Source organism: Pseudochaenichthys georgianus, chromosome 2 (assembly GCF_902827115.2).
Source record: "Pseudochaenichthys georgianus chromosome 2, fPseGeo1.2, whole genome shotgun sequence".
Lineage (NCBI taxonomy): Eukaryota > Metazoa > Chordata > Actinopteri > Perciformes > Channichthyidae > Pseudochaenichthys > Pseudochaenichthys georgianus.
Window position 1 is genome coordinate 5,075,732 of NC_047504.1, and position 12,067 is coordinate 5,087,798.

Genomic DNA, 12,067 nt, shown 5'->3' on the forward strand with positions numbered 1-12,067 from the left:
GTTTAAATATTTTCTATACAAAATCACATTTCATCGCTCCGTTTGACACATGAAGCATTATCAAATTTGATTTACAAAATGTCATACGAACTACATACAGTACAGCATCTCATTTGGAGTGTTAGTTATATTTTAGTATATGTATCAAAAGAGGAAAAAACGGGATTTAATGTTGAACACTGAAAAGGTCTAAGGCAACAAAGATTGGCACAAGGTGAGGGTGAAAATGAGAAGTCAGTTAAAGCTGTAATTTAATATGTTTAGACTCGTTGAATGTTTTATTACAAAGTCCCATTATATATTGCTTCATCTCTATTATAGCTTCCATAGAATAACAGTATGGCTATGGTGTCAGAGGAGTTGAGGTCTTTGTGTCTGTGCTTGGCGTAGAGTTATTTGTATTTATTGCTAAAGTCCTCCGAGTCGCTGATGTCACTGAGGGAGCACAGGCTGCTCTTCAGGGTACTTCCTGTTCCTGCTTCAGTCAGACCTGCGGGGCACAAGACAGCTGTTTTTACTTTACTGCGTTACAAATGGGACAAGTCCGAAATAATCATCATTGAATATTATAAAACTGCATGTATCCATCCTACGACGAAGTTCATAAGGTGTGTAAAAAGAATAGTACACACATGTTTTGCATTAAAGCATCTAAAGTGGTGTTAACCTTTGTTTTTGATGCCAATACAAATCTGTAGTTTAAAATCAAGGTGCGCTTGATTTACTTGACTGTAAAGGCTTTTATCCAGTTTCAAGCCACATCATTCTGATACGCTCTAGGATTCTGGTCATTTGTGTCTATATTAGGGCTATCAAGTTAACGCGTTAATAACCCTTTAAAAAAACAATGAACGCCACTAATTATTTTAACGTGCGATAAATGTTGTAAGTTGGAAGGTGGGAGATTCTAGCGAGAGATATGGATACAAAAAAAGGTGTTTTAAACAGCAAGCCAAGCTCACAGCTGATGCTCAGCCCCGCTCCTGCCGCTCGCTTGCAGCAGACCACGCTTGAAAGTTTGCAGCGGAGACGCCTGGACAACAACAGCGATAGCTAAATGGGGGGCTACAGCTTAACATTGTGGAGGACGAGGGGGTGCGTTAAATCATTCGGATCGCATCCAAGGTGTCGACTGCACATCACAGCGCATTGTTTTGACCCCTGTGGGAACTTCAGTCTCATGCTTTGACTGTTATGCAGACAGAGGAGCGGCATTTCGCCGACAACTGTAAACAGGTTTGGGAGAGAGAGTAAGAGAGAGAGAGAGAGGTTCCAGGTTGTTGTGTGGAGAATATTCAGGAGAATATTTGTCATTGTTCAAATGATAATAAACAAACATTTGCATAAAGCATATTTGTCCACTCATATGTTGATAAGAGCATTACAAACTTGAAAAATATTCTTCTAAGGTGCATTTAGAACAGATACAAAATGTGCGATTAATTTGTGATTAATGGCGATTAACTATGGACATCATGCGATTAATCGCTATTAAATATTTTAATCGACTGACTATATATTTCAACAAGAGGAAGGATCTCAGTACTGAGGAGAGAGAAACAAGGCGAGTTCAAATGTCAGAGTCAGCTCACAGCTCCTCCAGGATGGCCATTCCCCACCAGACATCACGGGAGAAACCTCTATGGGCAGTTCTTTGTGGGACTGACCTGATTTGGGAGCCTTTCCTGTAGAAGTCCCCCAGACGCTGGTGCTGGGTGAGTCCAGGCTCTTCCTCGTTGGTGCGGCGCTCTGAGCAGGTTTAGACATCTCCAGCCTGTCCTCTAAGGAGGATCCCAGCCAATCACTGCTCTCCTCTAGATCTGTGTACTGTCCACACACACACACACACACACACACACACACACACACACACACACACACACACACACACACACACACACACACACACACACACACACACACACACACACACACACACACACACACACACACACACACACACACACACACACACACACACACACACACACACACACACACACACACACACACACACACACACACACACACACACACACACACACACACACACACACACACACACACACACACACACACACACACACACACACACACACACACACACACACACACACACACACACACACACACACACACACACGTTATCCCCAACATCCAGTAGACCAAAGGGTTGCACTGAGGTTCCATTGGAGTGATTCTCACCGTGAGCTCCTGAACCTCATCCTTCCTCTCCGGGAGGATGCTGACGCCCCCTGCTGGTTTCTTTAGTGATCGCTCTGCAAACTGCTTCTCCATTGTCCTGGCCAAGTCACTGATTTTGTTCTCTAAAAAAAAGACATTTAAAGAAATGAGAGCTGCGCAATATATCGAAAATATATCGTTATCGCAATATCATCTTTTGCGATAGACATAGAATGCAAATCAATAAATTGTCAAGAGAAGCCCATGCGAAATGTCCCAATTGAATGATTTCACAGTAAAGTTATCATTCATTTGCTGTATGGTTTAAACTGACTGGGAATAAAGCTACCTTTGCCAACGTTTCTCTTTTCCACGTTTCCGTTCTGATCTTTGAAACTCTGTAGGCGTTTGGGGTCGATCTGCTGCAGCTCGCTGACGTCCGACCAATCGTCCTCCTCATCGCTCTCTATCTTTGCGACTGTGGTCTTGGTGACACCGCCCCCCGACACCCTGGTCTGCGGGGGGTTGGAGGAGAATGAGGTCCTGGTCGGAGCCTGACCCGACTGGACCGGACTGGCTCTGATCTGGGTCAGGTTTAGTCTGGGCTGTGGGGATTTGCCCCTCTGCGGTGTTTTGGGCGGTTCCTCCTCCATGTCTGTGTCCTCTCCTTCCGATTCAGCATCGGAACTGAAAGGAGGGGTCCTAAATTATCACAGAAAGAAATGATTAAATTGTATAAAATATTAAATCATACCTTATTCTTCCTTCTACTCTTCAGCTTCAGACTAGCTCATTATAAATGGGTTAGAGTTAAAGAATGACGAAATGATTTATAGTCTTAGGTCATATCAAATTGTCCCTTTCTAGATGTACAAAGTTAATCTTGAAAGTTTGGTTACCCCCCCCCCCACAGCTCTCTCATTACTTTCTCAGACATTAATGTAAAACTACAAGAAGCCTTTCCATGTTTTACACAGTTTTTCTTTACTTCGATGCGAACGTCTTCAGAGTGCCCTTGGTGTTGGGTGTAGATGTCTTGGGTTGGGTGGTGGTCTTGGTCCGCGGTGCCGGCTGGGGGGTCTTGGGCTGTTTGACTGCAGGTTTTGACATAACTTGTGTATCTCTGGAGGGCAGGCTGCTGGATCGAGGCCGGATCTGCACCACTACGCACAGACACAAACACTTTATGTAAACAGAGTTAGCGGTTAGACGCACAGTATAAGACATACACACGTGATGCCCCTGTGGCTTCATCTGGAGAGGGTGGCTGTGCTGTGTCCAGCCTTGATTGCAGTAACTCAGGGCACCAGACCCAGGTGCCCTGAGTTACTTAAAGCCTCTCTGCTCCTTTCTGTCTGTCTCTGCTTTTTGCTACAGGCACCCGGTTCTGTTGAGTATGCTGTTTGTTACTTTACTTTGTGCACCCTCACACTTACACGTCCATGCAACCCTCACCCTGCATTTACACTACTGATATCCACACCTCTTGCTTTACTCATTTTTGCACTTCATTAATTTGGTTAATTTGAATTGTTTGCTTACATAAACATCTTTTATTAACCGTTGATATGGTGTGTCTCCCACTTGTTGTGGCCTTTTGAGCCAGGTCATAACACGGTGGCTCGTTCGACGGGTTATTTTGTAGAAAGTTTGGTTAAAAGTTTGTGTAGTGCTCGGAGCACATGGTGTCGTTGAGCAGCTGTTGATGTGGTCCAGCTACTGGGGGACACATCATGTTGCTGTTTGATACGCTTTTGTAAAGGGATTTCCCCGCTAGGCTTAAGTGGCGTTTCCCCTTGGGTTGCGTCTGTTTGTTTTTGTCATAGTGTTGTGGCCACGTGGTTAGGGTCAGCTGTTTTCAAACAGTTGTCTCGGGGGCACGTCCTTGTGATTTTCAAACCTAATGCAAAAGTGGCAAACAACAGGAAGCTGAATTTCTCCGTGTTGGTCTGTGGGCCGAGTGAGATCTTAGAGATGATCTCATGTGCTTCGAGGCTTCTCCATGACCCACCTTGAACCGGCTGTCTGGCTCTGGGCTGGGACACTGCAGCAGGGTCGCTGCCTCTCCTCTGACGAGCCACCCTCTGCTCTACAGTGCTGGTGATCTCCTCCCGATAGCCCCAGTAGTGAGGCATCCCCTTGGCAGCGCTCTCCCGCTTTGAATGCGCCTTGGCCAGGATGGAACTAAGCTCTTTGTCCTTTAGGCCACACTGCTCCTGAGAAGAAGACACACGTATGAGCAATGGTTACAAAACAAGTAGATTCAAAGCTCTCCCTTCATAAACTTTTATTTGTGTACAATACTTGTTTTAGCCTTGGGCATCACTTTAAAATAGTTGCTCTGTTTTCTTTAGAGGACCAATTGCTGTAAAATAATATTATAACTTGTTTTTGTCTATCTTCACCGAGTTAAAACGTAAACAACATCAGTCCTGATCCTAACTACCAAATGGTCTTTTTTAGAATTCTAACCCTTCATTTGACAGTTGCTTACATAATATTACAATTAAGACAAAAACACACACAAAACTGCAATTATGATCTGTATGACAGGGAGACCCTTTTCTCACCGTCTGGGATATCAACATTGATTCTTATGCATTGCATCAAACTAATAATCCAGCAGGTATTGGACCGATACGACACACATGAGCAGCTGGCTCAATCTGCTGGAGAACAGAAACATTCACACATTGGAAAGCACCTAATAGTCGTGGGTTTCCATGGGGACATCTTGGTGCTAAAACATGCCTGTGTGGGCGGGGCTACATTTATTATAAGAGCTGAGGATGAACTTCCAAAATAAAAACAATGGTTTGCGATATAGAAGAACCCATCCAACAATGTAATCAAAAAGCCAAGAGTGTCCTCAGCGCTGCTTAAGAGTGTGCACTTACCGGCTTGACTCCCAGGTTCTCCAGCTTCTCCATGACAGCCTGCTCCAGCTCTGGCCTCATCTCCTTCTTGAGGTTGGGGTTCCTCTTCAGAGCGCTGATGTTCACTCTCTGTTTCTTCTCCGGTAGCGGCTCGGGCTTCTTCTCCACCGGCCTCCTCTCGGAGAAGCTGCTCAAGTCTGTGAAGGAAGGCTCACTTAATCAGCCATTTATGAGAAATCAGGCTCAAATACAGGCAGCGGAGAGAGGCCAAATGGATGAACATGCTAACTGTCACAGCAAGCTAAATGCCAAACGCTTATATAGCCGGACGGGTTGGCAGAAGAGGAGAACGTCTACGAGTCCATTTGCCACGAACAAGATGACGGATGGATGTAATGATCACGAATTCTGAGCAAGCGCCGATGAATGTCACAGACAACAAGCTTGCTTCTCCCACAGACTGATGCATCCATGCAGACAGCATGCAGTCGGCCGGCTGTGTAGCGTTGGCTGCCTGTTTTACCTCTCTCCTCCTCTGACAGCTCCTGTATAGGGTCCAGCTTAGGAGCCGACGCGGGCTCCTCTAATTGGACACCACACACGTGAAGTTTGGAGGTCAATAAAGGTGAGGAGTCAGTTAACATGTGTTTTTATAAAAGAAGGGGGCGACAGTTTGCTTTGTCTATCACTCATGCATGAAAGCACATGCTCGGCTTCTCTGGGTGCGACCTTTGTCTTCTCATGAAAGCTGGTTTCACTAACTTACCCAGTAGCACTCTCTTTGGTTTAGGGTCCGGTGCACTGAGGACGACTGGAAGACAGAGAACATGATGAATATCTTACACGCACTTAAGTTAAGACTTTTATGATTCAAAGTGAAGGAGTTTATACCTGGTACTTCCACTATTTGTGTGGGTGGATTTGAGGAGAAATTCCGTATCTGTAAGTTGGAAAGAAGTACCACTTGTTACACCATGCATAAAGAAAACAACCATTCCTTTTGGCTTAGTTATATTCATTAACATCTGGGTTAAGTTACTGCTAAGCCAACATTTCCAACTGCAGTGAATGAAAAGCTTTAAACTGTTGATCTGAGTGCCCTCTGAGTGTCCTCTGAGTGCCCTCCATGTCCATATTCTGGACTGCAAGGACAATCAGTTACCACTGTTCCACCTTTGTTGTTCGGTAAGTTCACTTAAAGGGGTTCCTATTATTCTCAGTTGTGTATGTTGTGTGTTCTGTGACACACTTCACTCGTGGGAAAATGTGGATCTATTCCAGGAAAGCCACCAGCTTCCTGTCACGTGTACAGTATCTTCATGTCTCAGTACAATACGATGAAGCTAATAGAGGATATCCTGAACGAGGGCTGACCCGCCGCCTCGCTTCCTCCCCCGACATAATCAGTGTTGGCCGTGTGAGTGTGATGGAGCGCTGACCTGGTCCCTCTGAGCCTTGATGGTGTGCTCCTTGTCCTGCAGCCTCCTCCCCAGGTCCTGCTGCAGCCTCTGGCGGCTCTCCTGCTGCTCCGACACCGACGACTGCAGTCTGCTCAGCTCGTTCAGCAGCTGCAAGGCGGAACAAACTAGATGCTTTTTATGGATTCTTATTTCTTATTTAAGCTTTCGAAATATATATATTTTTTTAGTTAGCGATTTCTCTTTTGGGTCGCTTCCCCCTTCTTTCTTTTTGCACCAAGGAAACTCATTAATTATAAGAAAATATGAACAACCTTTCAGCCTTTCTTTACACTAACTTTGAATGAGCACAAATTCCCCAATAAAATGTCTTTCACAATAGCCGGTTTGTAATGAATATACAAAACAAGCTTTTAGTTGAAGCTTATAAAGGGGCATGAAGATTACGGATGAACAGACTGTGCGCTCACTTTTCACGTCAACACACGGAGCAGATCACCGTGAAGAACTTTCAAGCTATGGAAGATCGCCTCAGTCGGTTATTAGATTTTGCTCCTTATTACGTGACCTTAGCAAGTCAAATAGCTCAGTATAACATTAGCTAGTGCCATCAGTACATGTCACCTTACAGAGGCCGATGCATCCCTAATAAAACCCACCTTGTTCTGTTCAGACTCGTGCAGGGACTTGATGTCCTGCAGCTTGGATCCCCACTTTTTCTCCTGGAAGAGAATATTTGTCTTTTTAGTGTACTCAAACATCTACTTCTGTTTAAAAGCGTGTCTCCTCTCTCCACGGACCTGTTTCTTCATGTGATGCTCCAGCTTGTGTATGGCTTGCGCCTGCATCTCTTTGTAGTTGTCCAGATCTCTCTCTGGCTGCGATTGCACTGGGCTTGGTGGTATTTCATGCTTAGCCGTATGATTCTGATTGACTTCCTGATGGAAAAACTGGGATGAATAAATGACATCCTGAAGACCAAATGAACATCATTATCCAAGTGTCCCTCTCATACATTTAGAGCCTGTATATTTCGTGTGTAAAGGAATTCCATCTCCCTGCGCATGCCGTCCCTGCTGTCGTCTATCTTTCTGTCCATGCGCGCCATCTCCTCGGCCTTGAAGCGCTCCAACTCTCTCAGTAGCTCCTTCTGCATGGACTGCTGCTCTTTCTCCTGGAGCCACATAAAAGAACTCTGTTACGACAAAGGGAGAAACCCAAATATGATTCTGTTGTTGTTCTACTGGAGAGTGTGACAACAGCCCGAAAGACGGATACATTTGGAAAAGGTCACTTGTTCAGATCCTTCCCAAAGGTCAGGCTTTCCTACCTGAACTACTTTGGCTTGCAAGTCCTGTTGCTGCTGATCGATCTGCTCCTTCAGACTGTTGATCTCCACTCGGAGGCTTTCATTCAGACATTTCTTCTCACTCTCTGAACGCAAATCTGGATGGAAAGGAAAGGTATTGTACAACATTGTGATGTGCAGGAATAGTCCAAGTTCTACCTTCAGTTTACAACAATATATATATACATACAGATAAATGGTCTTGCTAGTCCTTAACATGTGTAATGCTTGTGACTAATACCTGTTTTTAATTTACTGTATAATAATTCTCTCCCTGCTCTATTCTTAAGGTGTCGGTGAACCTCTAAGACTGCTCCACTCACCGGTCTCATACTCGCCAGGGTGGCGACGCTGCATGTGATTCTGGAGAAACGTGGAATTGAGGAAGGATTTATCACAATGTGGACACTAAAAGACACGGAGAAAATACATTCATTTATTACCGTAACGGGAACTACAAGAAAATGTAGTTTAAGTATTGTAAACACATGTTTGCTAACAATCCACATTTTGAACTACGACTTGCTAATAATTCCTAAGAGGCAAACTCTTGTAACTCCTGAGTGTGGCATTAAGGGAGGATTGAATGGAAGAGGTTTGGGGCAAAGCTGACGATGAATCTCTTTCAGGATGGCCCGCTGACTGCAGGCATGTTTCCAAACAGACAGATAGCGCGAGTGATGCTGATTTGTTCCCCGAGGCAGGCGTCCCCACACTCCAGCTCACTGACACTTCACTACGAGAGGAGACGCTGTGTTCAACACATCACACGCTACATTAACCTCAGCCGCTCATTGTGTCTTCATTCAATGTTAAACCTGCTGCTACTGATATCTTGCCTCGCCATATGGCTCCACAGACCCAAAGCCAGCCACACCACATGGAGAAGTGTGCCGCAGTAATTGATTACATTAGGGTTTGGAATAACTGTGGAAATCGGGAGAGGAATTCAATTAGCCTTGAGCGCTGTGTGTGTGTTAACACATGACAAGCAAGTCATGTCCTCAAAGCTCAAACACATAACCTCTCTATCAATTATTGAACCACCTCTGTTAGCTGAGCTTCTACACACACCTAGCAACCACATGCTGTCATGACACACTATATCTGTTGCGTTGGTAACCGCTTGGATAGGTCAGGTACACTTGAAGACCAAAGAAGGGTTTTTGATTTGTGCTATAAATAACTTAATGGTAAGTGGGCTTTGTAACAGAGACTATATGTATTCAACAACACAAGTCATGTTTATAAGAGGGTGGGGGAGATGTCAGACGGTGTCTTGACTACTCACCCTATTGTAAGTGGATTAAAAAAACAACTAATTGCCACCATATGACACCATCTGTTCTGCAGCTCTAAATCCTATTCTTCCCAAAATAAGCTTATTAAAACCTCCCCACAACAAGGCAGCTATGGCTTTCACATTACATAGCAACCATTTCAACGCCAATACATTGTCACCTTTTCAATTTGTTCCCTCCAAACCCTGAATGCACAAAGCAGCCGAAGCTGTGAATAGACCTTGGGAACAATGACAGACTGGGGGCCCTGAGGAGGAGCGATGGGGGTGGGGGTGACGGAGCTGGCTGTCTGCTTGCCAAACATATGTGAAATGCAAATGGTAACCGATAACCCCCAGAGAGTGAGCGTTTAGTGTCAGCGGTACCTTCTGTCCACTGATGATTCTGGGCGGGATCAGGGACTGCTGGTTGCGAATCAGCTTCTTCCTCTGCTTGAGCTCGGTGGTGAGGGTCTTCACCTTCTCCTCCTGCTTACTCTGCTGAGCCAGCAGCTGCTCTCGATCGCTGGCAGCGGCCGCCAGCCTCTCCTCGGCCGCTCGCAGGTTGAGGGTGAGAAACTCCTGGCAGTGGAGGAGCCACTCCACGGTGAGCTGGGCCAGCCGCAAGAGCTTGATTAGAGCTGGGTCCACGGGGCTCTGGCAGCGCTGACACCGCTCCCCGTCCAAGCTGCAGAAGGTAACGCCGGTGATGTGCTCTTGCAGGGCGTCTACATCCAGCTGGCTCACCACCAGGTCGATGTCCACAGCATTGATCCGCCGCCAGTCCACGCTCTCCCTGCGAGGGCGGAACTTGAAAGGCAGGTTGATGGAGGCTCCGCTGGACGGAGTCATGCTGGGTGCAGGAGCAGAGTGGCCGGCGTTTACAGAGGGGTGGCTGAGAGGGGAATTCAGGAGGGAAGGGATCCCTGCTGATGAGTGGGTCCCTTGGGTGTCACCGGTGAAGGGGTAGTATGCTCCGTCGTGAAATGGCTGAAACAAAGAGCACAGAGATTTTGAATAGCCAGTTAAAGAAGATGCAAACCTCATTTCATATCAGCAGCCATAAGAAGAAAGAGATTCAGAGAAGATACAGCATCTGGTGTGTGTTGGCAAGGTAAAACAGCAGATTCCACCACTGCCGATTCCATCCCAATCTACCTATGATGCTGTCGCCGTCCTGACGCCGTGCTCTCCTTACCATCATCGACTGGTTGTGCCTTCGCGGGGGAGAAAGAAATAGAAGCACCGTCGTTCCTCTCCGGTTCCGCCCCCTTTGCAAGCAGTCGCGCCGGGGCAAGTTACCATGGAGACAAGAGACGAGCGTCCCTGTGGAGAAAAGTGTTATCAAAACACTGGCTGCAATCAGCAAATGTTTCCTTACAGTGTGTGGGAGATGGGCTGTGTCCTGTGGGAAACACAGCAATGCGCCTGAAAGCCCCTCACTCGACTGAATCTGTGTAAAAAGCTAATGTACCTGCGAATGAGCATGAGGAGGTTTTTACGGCAATGGTTTCCTTGCCAACTGCGAACGCCGATAATCTCTCTCATGTTGGGGCAGGCTGTTTATCCCTTTGCTTGACCTCAACTTAACAATTGCACACATGCTTGAACTTGTCTGCGCAACTATTACAAATGTATTTCTAACACGTTAATGCTAATGTAAAGTATAAACCCGTTCACAAAATGCCAGGAAGGTTAAGCGCTTTCAAACCCATTCTTAGCTAACGGACATGTTCTAGTGAACGGTGTTCGGCAAAACTTTAAACAGCGTAGCTAAAACTGAGTTATACATCACCAACATATGTATGTATAAGATGTATTTTCCAGGACTTTATTGAAAAGACTTACCTGAGGGTTTGTTTTCTTATGTTACAGCCTCTTGAAAAGTTTTTTTTTACGACGGGACCCCAGGCGTTTTGAGGGTGACGTAGATGCTGGTCTCCACATTCCTAAATCCCTGCTTGCAGAAAAGAGGGAGCCTCAAAGCTAACTGTGATGCAAGCATGAACTTCCGGTGAATACCTTACAAATAAAACGAAGAGTTCTTAAATAACATTCAGTGAGGCGTTTAATTCATAGCTAATAATGGACAATTGCAAAGCAGACACACGTGTCTTGAAAACATTATACCTATAAAGTTAAATAACTTTAAACAATAAAAAAGTGTGGGACTAGCTGTGATAATGTGGTGTGAGGTGAAGCCCCCTACATTTTTAAGCATTTACTAAGAATTATTCCTTATTCCTCTACTAACAAAGAATTTCTAAACAAAGCACTTATATACTAATAAAGGAATGGCTTATCTAAAGCCAGTTGAGTAGCACTTGAAATGCCTACTTATATGATTCTGTTTTCTTCAAGTTTGTATCTTCCTGGTCGAATGCACAAGTTTATTGTAAGACGCTTTGGATAAAAGCGTCAGCTAAATGCAATGTAATGTAATGAATTCTAAAATGTGTTTTGTATGCGGTTTGCAAAGAAGGACTATTTATTGAGTCAATCAATCACCTATCACAAAAAAAATTGAAAAATACTATGATGAAAAAAAATCATGCCCAACCATTACTTTGAGTGCAAATCGGCTCACTTCCGGTGGTGTTGGGGGTGTTGTTGAGTCGACTTGACGCAGCTCGCAGAGAGAGGGGGGAAGGGAGAAGCAGACCTCTGGGCTTTGAAATGGAGAAACGGGGAGTCTGAACACCGTGATGAGGGGGTCTGGGTTGAAGAGGGTCCCAACTTCACCTAGGGAAAGTCTGAAAGCTGAATAAAATGTGATTACAACGTTGAAGGCATAGCACGTGTGGAAACAACCATCAACACAGCTCGAGAGGGATGAAAGGGAAGATTTGAAAACACTTTGGCACGAGCTCCCTCTTGTGGTTAAACGTTTTATTGAATCATCATGTGAAATATGTTGGTGGAAAAAGTATTTTTGATCTTGTAATTGGGTAAAAAAAAAAAT

General features: G+C 45.2%; 1 protein-coding gene across 4 annotated transcripts; it reads right to left on the minus strand.

The window, feature by feature from the left end:
- On the minus strand, positions 1-11,186 carry dzip1 (DAZ interacting zinc finger protein 1). Of its 4 annotated transcripts, none has more exons than XM_034102011.2 (18): positions 10,954-11,186; positions 10,304-10,431; positions 9,493-10,095; positions 8,150-8,189; positions 7,809-7,924; positions 7,494-7,673; positions 7,279-7,416; positions 7,138-7,200; positions 6,500-6,628; positions 5,952-6,000; positions 5,827-5,871; positions 5,082-5,257; positions 4,196-4,400; positions 3,173-3,347; positions 2,534-2,886; positions 2,206-2,327; positions 1,668-1,827; positions 1-490 (listed from the first exon to the last, which is right to left on the minus strand). In XM_034102011.2, exons 2-18 carry the CDS (start codon positions 10,307-10,309, stop codon positions 393-395), a joined length of 2,658 nt encoding a protein of 885 aa, XP_033957902.1. In that variant the 5' UTR covers positions 10,310-10,431; positions 10,954-11,186; the 3' UTR covers positions 1-392. The 4 variants fall into 4 exon arrangements, with proteins under 4 accessions (XP_033957902.1, XP_033957883.1, XP_033957893.1 ...); XM_034101992.2 differs by having other exon boundaries at positions 8,150-8,234; XM_034102002.2 differs by having other exon boundaries at positions 7,494-7,652; positions 8,150-8,234; positions 10,954-11,185.
- Positions 11,187-12,067: the final 881 nt, after the last annotated feature.

Bases quoted from the DNA above. Each gene is read 5' to 3' on its own strand.
- dzip1 (XM_034101992.2), bottom strand. The intron at 6,629-7,137 runs GTGGGTTTTATT...TCCGCCTTGCAG, and splicing joins ACGAGTCTGAACAGAACAAG to CTGCTGAACGAGCTGAGCAG. The intron at 6,001-6,499 runs GTCAGCGCTCCA...TCCAACTTACAG, and splicing joins TCAAGGCTCAGAGGGACCAG to ATACGGAATTTCTCCTCAAA.